Genomic DNA, 21,372 nt, shown 5'->3' with positions numbered 1-21,372 from the left:
CCATTTCCAAATGGACTCTCCTTCCAGTGCCATTTCTGAGGGTCTTTTCAGGGTAGATTTCAGTTGCAGAAACCTGGTATCTGAAGACGGGGACTTAAGAGGCCATAGTCAGTAGTGAAGGGCATTTAAACGGTGACCAGTAAGGAAAGGCTCCAGGAAGTAGCCTGGAGAAGAGAATACACACAGCAAAGAGAGCCATCTAGACATAGGTTGAGCCCTGCCCTGCGGCAAAGGAATCTGATGTTTCCTATAAATCCTCAAGGGAAGGACAAGGACCAGGGGGTGGCGACTGCAGGGAGAGGAAGTTTAGTATGCTCTAAGAAAGAGTTTGGAATGCATGGGCCTTCAGGATGTGGGTATCAGTCTGGCTCTTAAAGTGCCTGGAGTGGTTTCTTGGCAGGAGTCCGGTAGATGGGACGATTGACCTCTAAGAGCTCTTTCTACCCTCAGACGCTTTCGTTCTGATTGTTCCAAGCCCTCTCAAGAACACTATGGTACTTTAAGAAGCTTCTTATTTCAAGTTTGGGAGATGTAAAAAGAGGGCCACCCCATGTATATTACTGTCCTTGTTCAGTAGAAAACCAAAATATTAACAGGTGATTCCTACGTAGCATCCATTTACCAAGCAGATCCTCTATGTGGGACACTTTGTTAAGTGCTGTACAGAAATTAATTTTACACTGACCCCCTAAGGGCCATATTCATGTATTATACAGATACGGGAACTGAGGCTGAGAAATATTAATTTATGCAGGGCCTCACAAGGAGCTAAGTAGGAGCCAGGATGCAAACGTGAGCTTTACTCCAAAACCTGTACTTAAAACTACAGGAAAACGAGTTTCCTCTTCCAGACCTGTACTGTGTGACGTACATTGGTTGAGAGACAGTGTTGGAAGATACTTGAGATCCCTTCCAACTTCGAGTATTGAGAATGTTCTTTCTTTCACGTATACCAGCTGCTCTGCCCCACACTATTCCATAAAGCAGGGGTCAGCCGACTCTAGAGGACCAGATAATCCGCGTTTTCAGCTTTATGGCCGGCAATCCATCATTGTAGCCATAGACAGTTGGTAGGCAGTGTGCGTGGCTGTGTTCCGATACAATTTTATGTACAGAAATAGCATTTGGAGGGACCTGGTTTGGCCCATGGGCTGTAGTTGGCTGATCCCTGCTCCTGATCCCTGCTCCCTACCCTTTCCATGGTAGGCACCGCTGGCCCTCCTTGGTCTCCTTAGGGCTTTGGCCATTTGTGCCTGTGTTTCTGTTTGTAATTCACAGGCTATAGGTAAATTTCATTGCCCTGCTCCACATTTCCCATTGTGGCATGCCCCATAGGAGGCACTCTGGGGGGCAACGTGCTTTCCTAGCCTGCTGGTGCGTCCGTACCTGTAAATTGCACCCCCCCCCCCCCCNAACTACAGGAAAACGAGTTTCCTCTTCCAGACCTGTACTGTGTGACGTACATTGGTTGAGAGACAGTGTTGGAAGATACTTGAGATCCCTTCCAACTTCGAGTATTGAGAATGTTCTTTCTTTCACGTATACCAGCTGCTCTGCCCCACACTATTCCATAAAGCAGGGGTCAGCCGACTCTAGAGGACCAGATAATCCGCGTTTTCAGCTTTATGGCCGGCAATCCATCATTGTAGCCATAGACAGTTGGTAGGCAGTGTGCGTGGCTGTGTTCCGATACAATTTTATGTACAGAAATAGCATTTGGAGGGACCTGGTTTGGCCCATGGGCTGTAGTTGGCTGATCCCTGCTCCTGATCCCTGCTCCCTACCCTTTCCATGGTAGGCACCGCTGGCCCTCCTTGGTCTCCTTAGGGCTTTGGCCATTTGTGCCTGTGTTTCTGTTTGTAATTCACAGGCTATAGGTAAATTTCATTGCCCTGCTCCACATTTCCCATTGTGGCATGCCCCATAGGAGGCACTCTGGGGGGCAACGTGCTTTCCTAGCCTGCTGGTGCGTCCGTACTAAACCCCCCCCCCCCCCCCCGGCCCCAGTGGTTCTCTTCTTGCAGTGATTGCAGAGAGACACACACATGCACTAGGAGGCCTGTTCAGGTTGGTGACCCCCTAAATGCGGCACCTCCAGTGCTGTGGAGTACTGGCAGCAGTTAAAAGGGATGGGCGTATATTTTTATATATGGGTGTATGTTTTATATGCCCTGGGCTGTCAGAGTATATCGTTTAACAAAAAGGATGATAGATAAATTTGTACGGTGATTTTTTTTATATTAGAAAAGTATTTTTGTCCTATTTTTTATAGGGGAGGGGTCATGTGTGAATGTATAAATGTCGGTGTCCGTATCAAACTAATAAGAACTGTCCATTCGGGGAGGGTGGGTGGGAAGGGGCCTGGGATGGAGGCTGCTGACTTTAGCCTAAATGGTCCTGGTTCTGGTTTTTTCCAAGGAGAACGTGTTTGTGTATTACTCGTGTAATTAAAATGGAAGAACAGCAAAAAAGAGCCCCACTCGGCTTTCTCCCTTTTGTAATCTCCACCGGCCTTCCCGGGGCCATCCCAAGTAAAGCTGCCACCGGGGAAGGGCTTACTGGGAAGGTGCCCCCATGCCCCGTGGCCTGCAAGATTGTTGCTGGGCACCTAAGTCCTGCACCTTCCTTGGGTGATAAGGACACAGGCCAGAGAGTGGGAGGCGGAAGGGCATGTGAATGGCCTGTGGGATGACCTACTGAGCTCTGATGACTTTGAGCCCGGGGCTTTTCTGTTTGTGCTCTGCTGCCTGTCACTTGGGTGGTCTGCTCACTTCCCCTCAGGGTTATTATTTGGTCAGCCTTGTGTTCCAGTTCAGGAAAATGCAGGTGGTGAGGTCTGCCTTATACTCGGCTCAGGGCACCAGAGAGGCAGCTGGCAGGCCAGGGGGAGGTTCTGGGGCAAATAGTTAATATAGGAAAAGCTGGGCATAGATGGGTTATTTATTCATTATTTAAGGGTTGATCAGTCCATGTCCTTGCTAATGGCTCTGCCATTTTTCTGTGTGTTAATCCAGGAGGAATTTTGTTGTCAGAGAATAAAAGGAGGTTGTCCATAATTGACTTTAAGCAGCAAAACAGTAAAACACTGAGCTCTTCAGCTCCGCCTTTCTTGTAAGTTTATCATTTATTCCCAGTGGTCATGAAAACTAATTAACTCATATAATAACATACTTCCATAAATTTGGAACCCTAAAATCCAAACAAACTTTTTATTTGTCCATGCATAGATGTGACATAAGAGACTCCATGATGGTGAGCCCTAATCTTCAGCTTAAGTCATTGGCTATTTAAAAAAAAAAGTCCATTCAGGTGAATTTAATATTCTCTGGCAGTTGTTAATATACTTCTAATCCTCCTAGGCTCTGAGAATTGGAAAACCAAGAAGGTTTTGATGTTTTGTGTGGCGCCGCCTGAATTAGAAACCAAGATGAACGTAACCAAAGGAGGCCTGGTGTTGTTTTCAGCAAATTCTAATTCATCGTGTATGGAGCTCTCAAAGAAGATTGCTGAGTGAGTTATAATCGTACCGTAAACCCCGTATTCATTTTGTGATGTTTTAAATTTGATGATTGCAAGATCGCGGATTGTTCAACTCGACAGCAGGTATCTTGTCGTTAATCTGCGTATTCTCCGTATATTAAGGGCTAACCTTTTTGTAAACTGTCGTAACTGCCAACATGTTCGTTCAGCAGGCATTTGGGGGTCCTCATGAGTGCCAGGGATTGTGTCAGGTGCCACACATGTGTAGGATTACTTGACTGTAGAGAACACTGGAGTGTATTCTGTACGGAAATAGTTTATTTAGATTATAGTTCGGTGTAGTCACTTATTAAATAACGGTTCTCCAGAAACCGATATAGCACTGTATATTAACTAACAAAATTTAAATTAAAAAAAAAAAGACAGTAAATAAAGATCAAAGATCCTGCTGGGTACTAGGCCTTGATCTAGATATTGGGGATTAATGGTGAGCAAACCAGTCAAGATCCTTCCTTCTTGTATTTAGTTGGGGAGCCAGACAAGAAGGAAGTCAACAAAACAAAATTTCAGGTGGTGATAGATAGTGTGAAGAAAACAGTGTGAAAGAAATGATTTGGGCAGTTGTTCTGCTTTAACTTGGGGGCTCGGGTGCCTTTTAAACCAAGGGGATGGTATGTGAACTGAGAAACCCTCTAGGCAGAAGGGACAGAGGTGCAAAGGCCCTGTGGTGTGCAGTAGGTGGTGTTGGTATGGCCCAGGAGCACAGCTGGAGGGCACAGGGCACAAGGAAATGGTCGGTGAGGCAGGCTGAGCAGGACTCTGGAGGCCTTCTTGGGGTCGGTGCGGGGTGGCGATGGGGGGTTAGGTAACGGAGTGAAGAACAGTAGCATATCCGCTTTCAATTGTATAATGACAGTGCCTCTATTTTATTTTGCTTTATCTTCTTTTCATGAATTTATGAAGCATCCTCAAACTGTAAAGATGTTGGATGGATGGATTCTGTCTCTATTACCTTTTCAACATTTTCTCCCCTTTCTCTTCTCTAGGCGGCTGGGGGTGGAGATGGGCAAAGTGCAGGTTTACCAGGAACCTAACAGAGGTGAGCTATGTTGGACTTGTGTTTCGTTCATCTTTTTGTGGAATGTGACGTGCTGGCTCAGTCCCTCATCGTCCACTCTTGAAACAGTTGGACCCAGTGGCCGGTTAGTTCCGCAAGAAGTCGGGTGACAGGGGTGCTTTAGCTCCTACTGATACCAGCTGGATACGGAGCACGTGGGGGGTAGAACTGCAGCTCTCAGACCTCATCCAGTAAAAACCACAGAGATGCGTGCACCTGTCCACTGAATGGGAACATCTCAGCAGTTGTCTGAGTGTATGTGCCCTTAGGCAGGATGAGAAAACCCTGTGTGGCCACAGAATCAATTGGTTGTTATTCTTTTTTTTTTTTTTTAAAGATTTATTTATTTTAGAGAGCGAGCATGCGCATAAGTGGGGAGGGAGAGGGAGAGAGAATCTCAAGCAGATCTTGTGCTGAGCTTGGAGCTTTCTAACCTGCAGATGATTTAATCTGCTGCCATAGGGGACTGCATGATGTCCTTTGTGTAGTCTGGAAGGGGAGGTAAGGGAGAGCTGGTGGCGGAAGGCTCGGGAGGAGGTCGGTCCGCCCCCCCGGGTCCACGAATGAGGGCAGAGAAAGTACTTGGTGTCTACTGGGAAGAAAGGCAGGAACTGACATTTGTGGATTCCTCGCTGCTACCAGATACCGAAGAACCGTGTTCAAGGGTAAGGTTCGGTACAAGGTCCCCAGAGTAGCAGAGTCAGGATTCAAACCCAGCTCTCCCCGACTTTAAAGCTCATTTGCTTTCCTTGGTACCATATTCCTTTGTAAACACGTATTCTGGTTTTTTCCAACATTTTTAACCGAAATGTTCAGACCTATAAAAAAGTTGAGAGAATAGTGCAGTGAATATCCATCCGTATGTCTGCTACTTGGATTCAACAGGTAACATTCAGAGGCACCGAATGTATGATGAACATACATTCATCAATATGTATGTGTGGAATCTTTTGCAAGTAGGTTGCAGGCATCAGGTCACTTAAGCCCTGAGTGCTTGACCATGTTTCTCAAGAATAAGCACTTTCTCTTGCAGGAATACACCATTGTGACACTGAAAGAAATTCATGATCATTCTCTAATTATCTAATATCTAGTCTGTGTTCAGATTTCCCTAGTTGTCCTGGAGAGCCTTTTGTAGCTGGGTTTTTTTTTTTTTTTTTTTTTTTCCCAAACCAGGATTCTTGGCTCAAGCAATATGTTCTTTTATCTCTTTAGTTTCTCCTAATCCAGAATAGTTCTTTTCTTCACATGACGTTGACTTTGAAGAATGGCCCATTCTGCATTTGTCTAATTATGGCTGATCACACGTTTTTTTGAGGGTAGGGATACTGGACCTTATTTCTTTCTCTCACAGCATTATTATAACATTTATTGCCTAATAAATTTTTTTTTTAAGATTTTATTTTTTTATTTGTTAGAGCGAGAGAACACGAGCATGTGCGTAGAGGCAGAGGGAGAAGCAGGCTCCCTACCGAGCAAGTAGACTGATGCGGGGCTTGATCCCAGGACCCTGTAATCATGACCTGAGCTGAAGGCAGATGCTTAACAGACTGAGCCACCCAGGCGTCCCACCTAATAAGTTCTTAATTGTGCTGGTTTTATGAATGAATAATTTCCCTTAGAGATACTGTGCCCAGCATGGCGTAGCACTCGCTGTCTACGTGAGAGAAGTAAGAAGGGTAGATTCACTTGTTCCAAGTCAGAAATGGAATTCTTTTGGAAGCACGTAATGTAACCTGACATATTTAAAAAGTGTGGTTAGGGGTGCCTGGGTGGCTCAGTTGGTTAAGCATCTGACTCTTGGTTTCCGCTCAGGTCAGGATCTCAGGGTTGTGAGATCGAGCCCCATGTCGGGCTCTGTGCTGGGTGTGGAGCCTGCTTGAGATCCTCTCTCTCCCTCTGTCCTTGCCCCCCCCCACAAAAAATAAAAAATGTGGTTAATGCCAGTGTGTTCATTATCCCTTACAACACCTAAAACCTCATGAGTTTCTTTAACAGTTCCAGTTTCCATATTTTATAACATTGGGGATGAAGCAGATTTTTTGTGTATTTTCAAAAATGTAAATTATATATGTTTTTTGCCTTCCCCCCCTTTTTTTCTTTTCCTGCCAGAGACAAGAGTACAGATTCAAGAATCCGTGAGGGGAAAGGATGTTTTCATCATCCAAACTGTCTCAAAGTGAGTCCTTACCGAACAGACGCGGTGTCGCTCTCTGGGTTTTTCTTTCTGGGCGTGAGCGTTTGGAGTGATAAGAGCTGACTGGGCAGGAAGAATTATGATCATTTGAAAATTAGTATGTCTCATTCTGCTCATTTTTCTGACGTAACTGACTTCTACGTGTTCTTTCAGTGTTCTTGAAGGATGGGAGTCACCGAGTCTTGGAGTAGAGGTTCTTAAGGAGAATAGAACCCATTACATTGCCTCTGCATAGCCCAAATTTGATAAAACTCACAGGGACACTCTTCTAGTACCCCAAAGAAGGCAGGAGGAGAGCCGTTTACTTACTTACAATTAAAGCTTTGGCTGCAGGCAATTTAAAAATGATCACCAGTTTTTATTTTGTTGTGTAGATCAGATGAGCAGAGAAGGTAAAAGGATGTATTGAAGGCATATGTACTCCTGTCTGGTGTGACGTTTGGCAAACGTGTGTTCTGGAAATTGTCACAACGGTGTGGGCTGGGTGTGGAAGAGTCAGTGTAGTGAGGTTGGCTGCATCATTTTTTGGATCAAAGACCGCTCTGTCCACAGATGTCCTGCCTGCCGCCGTATATGAAGGTTCGTCACTCAGAGTGGTTTTTGATAATGTCTGCAAATCAGTTTGTATAGGGCATTGTTTTTTAGCTTAGAGATTGTAAATTTTGCTGTATGTTAGATTTGCGTTTATACGTATAACAAATACCAAAGAAAGGGAAGAGGAGCCACGTTTCAGGAGAATTTAGACGCGGAACACAGATATTTTCACCTACATTTGCAACATCTGTCGTGGTCTTTGGTTCATGGGGATGAAATCTCGTAGCCACCTGGCTCTTCCGGGAAAGAGGAGTAGAAGGGGACCTGTCGTTGCATCCCAGGCCCTCCTGGAAGCGTGTGTGAGCTGAGGAAGGGAGGGGTGACTGGCCTTTGCTGAGGTTCTCTTGTGTCATTTCCTCTGGGCCACTTAGCATCCTTGGCCGACTTGCGCTAGGAGGCACTGAGTTCTTGCAGCCTCTGCCACCGCTGTCCTCTTTCTCCAGCCAGCCGAAGGGGGAGAGTGGGGAACTCCCCTGTGCCCGCACCTGCCCTTCACCTTCCGGCACTGGGGTGGGGAAAGCACAGAGCACAGAACAACTTACTCGCTTCTGGCTCCTGGGTGTCTGCGGTCCTTTTATCTCCTTACAGACACGTGTGAACCCATTTGGATAAATGCACAGACATCACTTGCTGTGCACAAGGGGATAAGTGGGTCTTGAAGGCCAAAGTGGACTTAGGATTCAGGGCTTCGGCAGCGTGGCTCATGTAATCCTGCCTGTTTCTAGGTCCTTCCATCCCTCTCCTTTTCTTTCTTTTTGGCTTATTTCAACACTTATCATTCTGCCCCTGCCTCTTGTTGGTGTCTTATTCCCGTAGAGAAAACTGTCTGCATGTCTCGTTTTGCATTGTTCCGAACTGTGACCTTTTGTGAACTCAGGGATTCTTAGTCTTGCCAGTTGTGGAGAGCCTGGCCAGAGGGGTCTTTATGAAATAGTTAACGTTGAGATTTGATGTCATCAGATATATCTTAGGTTTCATTTTAGGACAGACTAACAGTGGGCGCTAAAAGTACGAGAAAAGTTTTAAATGAAGGAAATGCTGTCCCTTAGCTCCACTTCTCCAGTCATTCAGACAAGGTCATGATTTGAGGTTAGCGCTGGCAACCCTTTGAGTAGCTTCCAGAACAGCGGCGCTCCGGCAAACATGGCTTGGGACCCTCGGCGTAACTTTGCACCCACTCTTGGGTCGTCCCCTCCTCCCCTTTCACAGACAATGCTTTCCTGAAAGTCTCAGCCATCGGGTCAGATAGTAACAGAGGACCCATTCGCCTGCATGTTCTGTGTCTCCCTTCACTCATTCATTCATTAACAAATATCGATCAAATGTTTACTGTGTGCCAGACACTGTTCCAGGTGTGCGAGATGTGTGAATGGTGAAAACAGATAGAGACCCTTGTCCCTCATGGAGTCTGTTTTCTGAGACATGCAGCTAACCTAATAAGTAGTTGTCTAGTTTGTGAGAAGATGATGAGTGCTACGGAAAAAAGCCTCAACAGCCCAGCAGGGGATTGGGAGTGATGGTGGGGGGGGGTGGTGTGGAGAGAGGGCAGGCGGGGCAGGCCTCAGTGAACACGTGACATTTGCCCCAAACTAGAAGAAGGTGGGGACGTAAGCCAGGTGACCACCAGAGAGCATTAGGGCGCAGGGTCTCAGGCGGGAGGGAGGATGACAAAGCTTCAAGTGTGGCTGGACTGAGGGGGATGGGGCGCATAGGAGGGGAGAGCAGGGAGGTGGGGTGATGGGCAGATCATGAAGGGACCTTGGGAGCCATTGTGGGGCCGTGGGCTAAATGGGAGAGCATTTCTGGGTCTTGGGCAGCGGAGTGCCTGATGTGACTTGTGCCTGAGGATCCAGCTGGCCGCCCTGTGGAGAGCGGGCTGCAGAGGGACTGCCGAGGGGCAGGGAGGTCTGCGGTGGCAGGCCGTTCCGGTCACTTGCTTGACAGGAGCGCGGCCCGGCCCGGCCCCAGCACAGCACTGCGGCTTGGCAGCGGTGAGATGCTCTAACCTTCCGGAGGGGAGAGCGGTGAAGGGCCCCTCTGTTTCTGTCCTTGGTAAACTGGAGGCGTTGTGTCACCAACAGCCGCGATGGAAAAGGTTTTATGATGAAGCAGGCTTTGGGGAGCAAAGAGCAGTTCAGTTGGGGGTGTTAAGTGTTGAGGTGTCTTAACAGACAATCGAGTGGCACTGTCATCAGGGAGCGGTTGGATTTGCCAGACTGGAGTTGAGAAGAGAAGCTTGGACTGGGGGCTGTGACCTGGAGTCTCCAGCTTCTAGAAAGCTGTGAAACTAGATAAGAAGCCCAAGGGATGAGGGGAGGCCGAAGGGGGTGCACATGAATGAGTATTGGGCAGGAAGGTGGGGAGAAGGGGAACCAGCGAAAGAAGCCAAGTAGGGCAGAACAGGAGAACAGCGAGAAGTTCTAGAAGCCAGGGGGTCAGGCAGGGCGAGCAGCCATGGGGGCTGCTGCCCACAGCTCAGGTGAGAGGAGGAGGAGAATTGTCCTTGGATCTAGGCATGTGGAGGTCACGGATAACCTGGATTGGCACGTGTTTGGGAGAGAGAGAGATCATGAGCGTAGACAACTCGAGGTGTATACACAGGGGAGCAAAGAAATAGGGCAGTGGGAAAAGTGGCCACCAGTGATCTCTAATGGAACAACAGAGTTTCTAGGCTGATGGGTGCAAGCCGGGGGAGTGTACCGAGCTGATGGTGGAGGCAGGAAAGAGAGAATCGCTGGTTCCAGTAGCCGGGGTGGGGGTGGGGCGGAGTGGGGTGTCGGGGGGTGGTTAGGGCGTCATCCGCAGGGCTAATTGCAGAGTAACTTTGGTGTGCAAAGTTCGTCTCTCATGGCGGAGAGCAGGCCGACTGGTAGGGTGCGTTACACTTGGCGGTGGGAGCCCGTGGAGCCTCTCCCTTCTGACTGCGTTCTTCTTTCGGGGAAAAGGGAAGTAGGGTCATCGGCTTGTGAGGGACTGTGGGTACTTGTTTGTCCCTTTTCTGTGTCTCAAGCCTTAGGTCTCAGTAGAGGCGTGAGTAGCACAATGAGAACAGAGCGATATTAATAATCACGTCTTATGTCCCTTTTGGGCTTTTCTCTCTTGGAATGCAGGGATGTGAACACCACCATCATGGAGCTCCTGATAATGGTTTACGCGTGTAAGACCTCTTGTGCCAAAAGCATTATCGGCGTGATTCCCTACTTTCCTTACAGCAAACAGTGCAAGATGAGAAAAAGGGGCTCCATTGTGTCCAAATTGCTGGCTTCGATGATGTGCAAAGCTGGTGAGAATGGCAGATCCTTGACATTGTTGAGGGCCTGGGCGTTTGATGTTTGCCTTAGACATTGTAAACCCTTGTCTTAACTAAATTAGAACGCTAAACAGAAAAAAAAAGACCTTTTTAAGACAACTAATTTATAACGAGAAAGCAGTGCAGAGAATTCTCTCCTGTTCCCAACCCTCTAAAACACAAAGTTAAGGAGAAGGACTTATTTTTCCCTAAATTCTTTGTTGAAAAAGTTACATTGCAATGACAAGTTAAAATTGCATTAAAGCCGTTTTTGAAGGGTAAAAAGGCATTTTTGGAGCCAAGCACTCTAACACGACAGCAACTTTTAGTCTCATCCAGGATGAATTGGCATATTTTGCAACCATACGTGTTATTTTGTGTCATGTATTTTCAGGTCACATCCTAAGTGTCTCCCCCTTGCTTTTAAATAACCTTCAGAGTTGTTACTATGCATGTGTGTGTATGTGACTCTAGAAACCACATATCCCAGAGCACTGGAACAGAGAGGAAAGGACAAGAGAGCCCCCGTATCACTGCATTTGAACACAGATGCTAACTGTGGAATAAAGTTTCTACCGTAGCATTCCGAAGAAGGAAGAAAAACCCCACACACCCAAATCTAATGGAACCCGAACCCCAGCCACCTCAACAGTATAACCTATTGAAAAGTTAGTCCTCAGAGTTTTAAAAGCTGGCTGAAGAGAGCAGGCTAGCTCATCGAACCTTCCAGAAAGATTCTGCTCTTTTCTTCTGGTCTTGATCCTGCCTGGGTCACCAGATTGACTTTCCTGCTCTTTTGGGCAAGTTTTGTTTTTTAAAAACTTTTCCAGTCGGATTTTCCTTAACTTTCCTGGTGATCATTTCAAGTATCCTTTAAGGAGCCAGTGGGGGTGAAGGTTCTTCATTTTCTCCAGAGATAGGCCTGTGCAGTTTGTATTAATATCTTAAGACCAGTATTTGTTTTAAGATCTTAAGACACTAATTTGTCTTAATATGGCTTTGCTCTGCCTACTAAGGAAACTTCAAGGAGATGTAACTTGGTCCAATAGAATTATCAGAGACATTTCTTCCTTACTATTATCCTTGCTATTTTAAGACTATAAATTGATGTGAACATCATGTATCTCAGTGTAAGAAAACCACCCAGTCTGTCCCTTCTGAGTAGGGAAGAGCTCCTTCACCTCCTATGTGTCTCTTCTGCTCACACATGGAAGACGTTACTTCTGACACTTCCGGTCCTCAAGTGTGTAGGGGTTTTTCCCTACACTTCGCATTTCTCCATGACACCAGCTAGGTATCCTGTAGTTTAACTAAATTCTGGAGATAGCATCAGATCTCACAGGTTACGGGCTCAGTCCCTAAGATAGTGTCAGATCCCACAGGTTAAGGGCTCAGTCCCACAAGACGGCCCCTCCCTCATGCCAACGGCAAGGCCAGGTTGTCACCTGTGCGTCTGACCAATCTGTAAATCAGAGGTTCCTAGGACCCACTCCTTGGATTCGATTACTTTGCCAGAGCAGCCCACAGATCTCAGGAGAACTGTTCACTTACTGTTTGCCACTTCCTCGTAAAAGCGTCTGATCAAGAATACAGGTGAACATCCAGACGGAAGAGATAAGAGGGTGCAGGATGTGGGGGGGGGCCTGCAGAGCCTGTGACCTCTCGACATGCACCAGTCTCCCAGCAGCTCCACCTGTTCACCTCCAGCCTGGCAGCTCCCTGAAGCCTCTGCCTCCTCAATTACTGACTCCATTTCCAGCCCCTCTCCCCTCTCTGCAGAATGGGGGGTGAAGATTCCAAACGTCTAATCACGGCTTGGTCTTTCTTGGTCTCCCCATCCAAGGGCCCGCTGGAGCCACGTCGTCAGAACAAAAGGTCCTCCTAGCGCTCTTATTGCTTAGGAATATACAGGAGTTTTAGGAGCCCTGTGTCAGGGACGGGGGCAGAGACCACTATCTATGTATTTTCTGTTCTCTCACAGGCTCATTGAACTAAAAAATCTGAGAAGTAAAGATACTGAGGCTTTTTGATGAGAGAGCAGTTTTTTAATAGCTATTATATATAGTGTCGTATTTTATATATGCTTCGTTCATACACTGGGACTGATTATTTAACTATTCGTGTGTTTGTGTCTGCTTTGTTTCCAAAGGTCTGACTCATCTCATTACTATGGATTTGCACCAGAAGGAAATTCAAGGCTTCTTCAATATTCCTGTTGATAATTTAAGAGCTTCTCCGTTCTTACTACAGTATATTCAAGAAGAGGTGAGCCAGCTCAAACTTCTGCATTTTAACATTCTGCTTAAGGTTGCAAAGATACATTTCCATTTCCTTAGGCTGTCTGTAAAGAACTAAAACTTGGTGTGTTCTGCTTAAAGTACTATTTCCTGGGGTGCCCGGGTGGCTCAGTTGGTTAAACATCTGACTCTTGATCTCAGGATCATGAGTTCCAGCCCTGTGTTGGGCCACGGAGCCTCACGTGGAACCTACTTAAAAAATAATAATAAAATAATAAAGTACTATTTACTTTGATAAATGTAATGCAGTATATTTAAAAAGTCTTAATCTGTAATTTCTTTCTTTTGCTAAGCTCTTAAAATTGCTGGGTTTCCTTTGGGGCCTCAGGTATCTAGAATAGGGCTAGTTGTGATCTTGACACATGACTCTCATCACTGGTCCGTGCGTGGACCTGGCCCTCGTTTGCATAGCCATTGCCTTGCCTCTCTCTCTGTCCATCCGTCTGTTGTGGTAGCATCCGTGATCCCACCACCCAGCAAGAAAACTAGATGTGTCGTAACCGACGTCCACTCACGTGGTCCCTGTTCTGTCAAATCTCCACCCCCCACCCGAGGGAGCCACCATCCTGAGTCTCGTCCTTCTCTTAATTTCTTTGTATGTGGTCTTATCTCATATGTAGATCCCCACAGAGATACCATTCAAAGACAAAAACACACACAATATATATATTTTTAACTTTGTAAAAGAAAACTCACATTGTGTAATCTGGGGGGGAGTTTTTCCAATGATGTGACATTAGTAAGTTTCCTCCAGGTCGTGTGTCACAGCGCATCCATTTTGACACTGAGAAACACCGTGCAGTTCTATCAGAGTTTTGCCGTTGTGGTAGTGTTCCTGCGAGCACTCGTCTGTGTCTCCCGTGTCTCCTGTGGCCCGGCGTGTGTTTCATTTTTCCCAAAGCATTTATGCCAACTTACATTCCCAGCAGCAGGGATCCAGGATGGTCTTTGGCTCCATCTTGTTTCAATACGTACATTACGAGAATTTACAGTTTTCGCCAGTTGAATGGCTATGCCGTGGTGTCTTGGTGTCGCTTCGATGGGTAGATCTCTGATGACGTGAGAAGTTGAGCGTCTCTTCGTAGCTTTCCTGTTCTGTGGAAAGGCGCCTAATGCACTTTTGTTTCTTCTTCATTGGTTTTATGTGTGGGCTGCTTTTTGGTTTTTATTCTGGATTCTGGCCATTTGTTAGTATTGATTTCATACAGCTCTCTCCGTTTCTACCGTGTAGTTTTCCTTAAGGAGTCTAGATAAGCAGACACATTCAGTTTTTTTTCCCCCCACTGGGATGAAATCCAGGTAACATGAAATTAACCAGTTTAACACAAACAGTTGGGTGGTATTTAGTCATGCAGTACTGTCCACTATCTGTCATCTCTGTCTAGAGCAATGTCGTCACTCCAGAAGAACACCTGTATTCGTTACATAATCACTCCCCATTCCTGCCTCCCCCAGTTCCCTGGCAGCCACTCACGTGCTTTCTGGCTCTGGATTTGCCTGTGCCGGACATTTCATATACAGGGGATCGTACAATAAGCGACCTTTTGTGTTTGGCCTCATTCACTTAGCTTAATGCTTTTGAGGCTCACGAACGCGGTAGCAAGTATCAGGACCTCATTCCTTTTGATGGCTGAGTAATATTCCATTGTACGTATGTACCCCTGTTCATTCATGCATTGATGAACATTTGGGTCGTTCCCATCTTTCGACTGTTGTGAATAATGCTTTATGCACCTTCGTGTACAAGTTTCTGAGTGGACATACGCTCTTATTATGGACGTATCTTTGTCTCTTTGATACATACTTAGCATTAGAATTACTTGATTATATGGTAATTCTGCATTTAACATTTTGAGGAACTGCCAAACTACTTGCCAGGGTGGCTACGGCACTTACATTCTAACCAAGAGAGTATAAAATTTTCGGTTTCTTCACAATCACATCCTTACTGACATTTATTTTTTTATTATAGCCATTCTATTGGTTATAAATGGTATCCCACTGTGGTTTTGATTTGTAGTCCCCTAATGACTAATGATGTTGAGCATCTTTTCATATGTTTATCGGCCATTTGTGTGTCTTCTTTGTGGTTTTTAAAAAAAAATTTATTTAAGTAATCTCTGCACCCGGTGTGGGGCTCAAACTCACGACTCCAAGATCAAGAGCCACACGCTCTACGAACTGAGGCAGCCAGGTGCACCTGTCTATCTTCTTTGGATAAATGTTTGTTCAGATTCTTTGCCCATTTTTTAATTGGGCCGTTTATCTTTTTATGGAGTTGTAGGAGTTCTTTATTTACATACTGGACACTAGTCTTATTGGATATGTGATTTGTAAATATTTCCCACCATTCTGTAGTTTGTGTTTTCACTTTCTTGATAGATATTGTCCTTTGATGCACAAAAGATACTAACTTCGAAGAAGTCCAGTTTATCTGTGTTTTTTTTTTTCTTTTGTTACTCATGCTTTGCTCTAAGAAAACATCAAATCCAGAGTCATTAAGATTTACTTCTGTGTTTTCTTCTGAGAGTCTTACAGTTTTAGTTCTTATATTTAGGTTGACCCATTTGGAGTTAATTTTTGTTTATGGTGTGAGGGAGGGGTTTAACTTTGTTCTTTAGCATGTGATATCTAGTGGTTCCAGCTCCATTTGTTGAAAAGACTTATTTCCCTGTTGAATGGCTTTGTAAAAAAAAACCCTTGTAAAAAAAAAAAATTGGGTATAGACGTTTGTGTTTATTTCCAGTCGTTAGTTTCATTACATTGGTCTACGTATCTACCCTTAAACAGTTAACCTTTGCCCTCAGTAGTGAAAATGAATTTTAAGTATTTTTGAAAGACTAAACTATAGTCTGTTTTCTTTAAAGTTACACACAAGAAACATACAAAGTATAAAAAGTTCAGGAAACAATATGGAGTAGAATTTACCTGAATGTGATTCCTGATAGAGGGAGAGAGAGAAAGGATGGGAGAGCAACAGCAAGTGTGTTGACGGGGCAGGAAAGTAGGGTCCAGACAGAGAGAGGCACCAGAAGATGAGACTTGGGTATGTGGGAGAACATGGTCCATATAAGAACTATCCACATGAAGGAACCTAGAGTTTTAAAAGAAATAGAGCAGCCGGTGTAGACTTGTATAGACTAATGTTTACATCTTGTGAGGTTTTAGGATGTGTCCATTCAAGGTACCAGGCACGTTATATGCTGACGTATTGAGGCGTAAATGGCAGGAGTGCCTCTTGGGAGGCACCCGTTGGCCTGCTGAGTCCGGGCTGCGGCCCCCGGTGCTGGTCCGGAGGCCAGATTTGAAGCTCCTTGAGCGTCCCTAGCCGTGGCCCCTTATTGTAAGCTTCTGCCTCTGTACAAGGCTGCCTTCCACCTGAAAAATCCCATTTTAGGCTTCACTGTTGGAAAGGATTGAACTCTCAGGGTTGAACTCTCAGGGTTATACCATCCGTGGTTCAGCAGACGAGGAAAATAGTTCTTTGTTTTTGATGGCAAGCTAGCGGTGATAACGCCGAACATGGTAGTTTTAAGATTCTCTGTCCTTCATTCATAAATATAAATTAAAGCACGCTATCAAAACTGAAATACCATATGGGAGCTCACTGTTCGAAAGGACTTTTGTTCATTTTGCCTTTTATAGTGTACTTGTTTTAGTACCATATTGTACTGAATCGAAGATGCTGTCAATTAAGGTTTACGTTATTTAGATGGTCAGGAAAGAAGAAAACACTCTGGATTACAGTGTGACACGGTGCCTTCATGTCACTTAGTGACCCTGTTCTGCAGGAGTGATGCTGACATCTTCCTATTGGACGGCTCACACTCTGTTTCTCTCGAGGCATCCCTGGAATTTACATGCTTTCTGCCAGAGTTGGAAGGCATGTCCGGAAAATTGGATGCTCACTGCCTTGCAGCTTTGGTGCTCTCACCTGGGAGTCTGGCAGTTTCTCCTGCCCACAGTTGCACTGTGGTGCGTGTGTCTGGGTATTGATTAAATACAGCGCATGTTTTAAAAAAATGACTGAATGTTACAGTGACAATTCTAGAAATCATTGGTCTGCTCTGGGATTTTTTAAAAAAGATTTTATTTATTTGAGCGAGAGAGGGAGAGAGAGAGCATATGAACCAGGGGGCAGTGGGGGGTGGTGGGAAGGGGCAGAGGGAGAGGGAGAAGCAGACTCCCCGTTAAGCATGGAGCTGGACGCAGGGCTCCATCCCAGGACCCGAAGATCATGACCTGAGCTGAAGGCAGACACTTAACCCACCGAGCCACCCAGGCGCCCTGCACCAGCATTTTTTAAGGAAATGTTGAAGAGGAGGACTACAAGTATCTTTCTTTCTTTTTAAAAAATGATTTATTTAGTTATTTTAGAGAGAGAGCACACACGCATGCACGGGTGTGGGAGGGTAGGGGCAGGGGGAGACAATCTTCAAGCAGGCTCCCTAAGCAAGGAGTGGGGCTCAATCCTATGACCTGTGAGATTATGACCTGAGCCAAAACCAAGAGTTGGACGCTTAACCAACTGAGCCACCCAGGCGTCCCCATCTGCACCAGGATTTTTTAGGGAAATGATGAAGAGGGGGGGCTACAGGTATATTTCTATGGTGTAGATCCCATCCCATTAATTTTTTAATAGGAGCTTCTTCGGGTGCTGGGTGGCTCAGTTAGTTAAGCAATTGTCTTCAGCTCAGGTCATGATCTCAGGGTCCTGGGATTGAGCCCCACATTGGGCTCCCTGCTCAGTGGGGAGCCTACTTCTCCCTCTGCCTGCTCCTCCCCCTGCTTGTTCTCTCTCTCTCTCTTTCAAATAAATAAATAAAATCTTTAAAAATAAATAGGAGCTTCTAGAGTTATCTTGTTTCTGATTCTCGAGTTACTTTTGGTTTTTTTTTCCCCTCTGTGTCCTTCTTGGTGTCTTTGTATCAAGCCACTGTCATCACAGAAACGAGATACGGCAGGGACTGAGAAACCAGGGACGAGGGTAGGGGTGTATATAGCAAGGGAGCGTGGGGTGGAGGGCAGTTTGATTCCTTGGGGTTCCACGGTGGCCCTGATGATGTTTTCCCTTAATGCTTCAGGGGAAAATTACCAGAGTTGCATGACATGTGGTGTGTTTTCCCCTCCACTTGATATCTCCTAACAACTGAAAAATGAAACTTTACATTGACAGTGGCAGTGTTGGGACTTGCATGTGTGTCTGTAGTCATTCTGACCATAGTGGTAAAGCCCTGGCTTCCCTGGGCCCCCAGCCTGCTCCTGGGCCCCTCTGCAGGGGTAACCTTTGTTTGCAGCTTGCCTTGTGTCCTGTGTCCTCTCAGACCTTTCTCTTTGTATTTGCCTCTTTGTCTGCATAGTTAACAGATGTTGATTTGTGAGTGCTTTTCCTTTTTTTTTTTTTTTTTTTAAGTAAGTTCTATCCCCAGTGTGGGGCTCGAAGTTATGACCCCGAGATCAAGAGTCACATGCTCTTCCCACTGAGCCAGACAGGCGCCCCTGATCTGTGGATGGTTTTTTAAAAAAAACAGTTGCCATACTGTTTGCCTTGTTCTGCAACTTCTTGTCTTTGCTGTGCTGGTATGTGGAGGACTTTCCGTGGGGAACTATGTAGGCTTATTGCTTTCTTTACAGCTGCTACATAATAGTCCTCAGTTTAGTTCAGTGATGTCCAGTAGAACTTTCCGGGGGCGCCTGGGTGGCACAGCGGTTAAGCAACTGCCTTCGGCTCAGGGCGTGATCCCAGCGTTCTGGGATCGAGCCCCACATCAGGCTCCTCTGCTATGAGCCTGCTTCTTCCTCTCCCACTCCCCCTGCTTGTGTTCCCTCTCTCGCTGGCTGTCTCTATCTCTGTCGAATAAATAAATAAAATCTTTAAAAAAAAAAGAACTTTCCGTGATCTTGAAAATGTTCTAGTGGCGTGGCAGCCGCTTGTCACATGTGGCTAGTGTGAATGGAGAGCCCAGTCATCTTCTTTAAGTTTAATGAAGTTTAAATAGCTGCATGTTTAAATGTTTAAAGCACAAGTTTAAATGAGCCACAGTGTTTTTCAACCATTTTCTTTTTTTTTCTTTTTTTTTTAAATAGATTTATTTATTTATTTATTCGACAGAGATAGAGACAGCCAGCGAGAGAGGGAACACAAGCAGGGGGAGTGGGAGAGGAAGAAGCAGGCTCACAGCAGAAGAGCCTGATGTGGGGCTCGATCCCATAACGCTGGGATCACGCCCTGAGCCGAAGGCAGACGCTCAACCGCTGTGCCACCCAGGCGCCCCTCAACCATTTTCTTCTTGATTAGATATTAGGTTGTTTTAATTTTTCACTTTTTTTTTAAAATTAAGATTTTATTTATTGGGGCGCCTGGGTGGTTCAGTCGTTGGGCGTCTGCCTTTGGCTCAGGTCAAGGTCTCGGGGTCCTGGGATCGAGCCCCACAGTGGGCTCCCTGCTCAGCGGGAAGCCTTTCTCCCTCTCCCACTCCCCCTGCTTGTGTTCCCTCTCTCGCTGTCTCTCTGTCAAATAAATAAATAAATAAAAATCTTAAAGAAAAAAAAGATTTTATTTATTTATTTGAGAGAGAGAGAGAGAGCGTACACAAACGGGGGGAGGGACAGACGGAGAGGGAGAAGCAGGCTCCCCTCTGAGCGGGGAGCCTGACGTGGGCTTAATCCCAGGACCCCTGGATCGTGACCTGAGCCGAAGGCAGATGCTTAACCCACTGAGCCATGCAGGTGCCGCGTAATTTTTCACTCTTTTAAGTGAAATACTTGATTTTAAAAATTTATCATAAGGAACACCTGGCTGGCTCAATGGGTAGAGCATTCAACTCTTGGTCTCAAGTTGCGAGTTCGAGCCCCACATCAGGTGTAGAGATTACTTTAAAAAAGAAATTATAAGTAAAACTTCATCGAAAATTCTTGTACTTATTGGCTGATTACTCACGTTTTTCTGAAAAAATCTTAGAAAGTGGAATTGCTTGATTGAAAAGTATCTGTTTTTATAAAATCTTTTTTTTTTTTAAAGATTTTATTTATTTGACAGAGATAGAGACAGCCAGCGAGAGAGGGAACACAAGCAGGGGGAGTGGGAGAGGAAGAAGCAGGCTCATAGCAGAAGAGCCTGATGTGGGGCTCGATCCCATAACACCGGGATCACGCCCTGAGCCGAAGGCAGACGCTTAACCGCTGTGCCACCCAGGCGCCCCGAAAAGTATCTGTTTTTAATACCTTAATAGATATTGCAAAAATTGCAATTTTCTGAAAATTTAATATTTTAACAGATATGAAAAATGGCGGTTTTCCAAAGGGGCTGTATTCGTGTATACTCCCACCAACAGTACATGTGATAGTCTCTGTTTCTCTCTGCTCTTCATTTTGCAGATTGAATGACCAAAGCAATGCTATGTTATTTGAATTTTTCCCTTTCTCGATTTCTAGTGTGATCGAGCGTCTAGTGTATGTTTTTTAGGGGCGGGCTGGAATCCCCCCCATCTAAAGTGCTGTTGCATTGTTCTGCTGTGGTTTTGAAATTTCAGCATCATGCGTGTGAGTAGACCCTGTCTCCAGTCAGCTTGGTGGATACTCATTGGGGCCCTGCCGTTCTCTGGGCGGTTTCTCTCCCTGTAATTTCAGTGTCTCATCCCTGCTCTTTTCTCATCCTTTCCTTTGGGAACTGTTAGATGTTGAAAATTTTGGATCTAGTCTCTGTTGTTTAACTTTTTTTTTCAAGTTTTGCATCCTTACGTACAGCATTGTGGGAAAATCCCTCAAGGTCTCCCAGGCTTGGCCTTCGTCTGTGTCCCTCCTGCCGCTCCGGCAGCCGGCTACCGAGCTTCTTACTTGGACTGTAATGATTCCCAATTCCTAGATTTCTTTCTGGTTCTTTTTCTTAGCAAGTTGTTCTTTCTTTATGTTTATGATTTCCCATCTTAGCTCCTGAGGAAAAAATAGACCTTTCTTTTCTTTTCTTTAAAGATTTATGTATTTATTTTAGAGAGAGAACGTGGCAGGGAGGGGCAGAGGGAGAGGGAGAGAGAAACTCAAGCAGGCTCCGTACTCAGCATGTAGCCGATGTGCGGCTCGATCTCACGACCCTGAGATCACGACCTGAGCTGAAACCAAGAGTCGGGCACTCAACCAGCTACGCCACCCAGGCTCCCCAAAGAGTCCTTTCTTTTAAAGCCTCCTTTTATTTGCTTTATTAACTGTTTTCCTTTGTTGTTACTTCTTCTCTCGGCTTGGTTTGGTGCTGTTTGATGATATTTGGTGAGACAAGTACATAACACAGTTTAGAAAGACATCCAGTGCAAATAAAGAAAGCACCTAAATGAGAATATTTTTTGCTACTTTAGTCCCCGATAGCATCGGATGAATTAGGCTCTCCTCTAAAGATGTCCGATTC

General features: G+C 45.6%; 1 protein-coding gene across 3 annotated transcripts in view; it reads left to right on the top strand.

Annotated features, from left to right (window-relative positions):
• Window positions 1–21,372, top strand: part of PRPSAP2 (phosphoribosyl pyrophosphate synthetase associated protein 2) — a 47,834-nt gene that overhangs the window by 2,571 nt on the left and 23,891 nt on the right. For 2 of the 3 annotated variants that reach the window (XM_034646928.1, XM_034646929.1), the window contains exons 2-7: window positions 3,015–3,111; window positions 3,360–3,510; window positions 4,527–4,579; window positions 6,710–6,776; window positions 10,499–10,671; window positions 12,827–12,942. In XM_034646928.1, the coding sequence (XP_034502819.1) occupies window positions 3,392–3,510; window positions 4,527–4,579; window positions 6,710–6,776; window positions 10,499–10,671; window positions 12,827–12,942 (528 nt within the window). In that variant the 5' untranslated portion in view covers window positions 3,015–3,111; window positions 3,360–3,391. The remainder of the gene's footprint in view (window positions 1–3,014; window positions 3,112–3,359; window positions 3,511–4,526; window positions 4,580–6,709; window positions 6,777–10,498; window positions 10,672–12,826; window positions 12,943–21,372) is intronic. The other variant, XM_034646930.1, reaches the window with a different exon arrangement.

This window comes from Ailuropoda melanoleuca, chromosome 17 (assembly GCF_002007445.2).
Source record: "Ailuropoda melanoleuca isolate Jingjing chromosome 17, ASM200744v2, whole genome shotgun sequence".
In the NCBI taxonomy this organism is placed as follows: domain Eukaryota; kingdom Metazoa; phylum Chordata; class Mammalia; order Carnivora; family Ursidae; genus Ailuropoda; species Ailuropoda melanoleuca.
The sequence above is the reverse complement of the archived record's forward strand: the minus strand, read 5'-3'. Positions and strand labels throughout refer to the sequence as shown.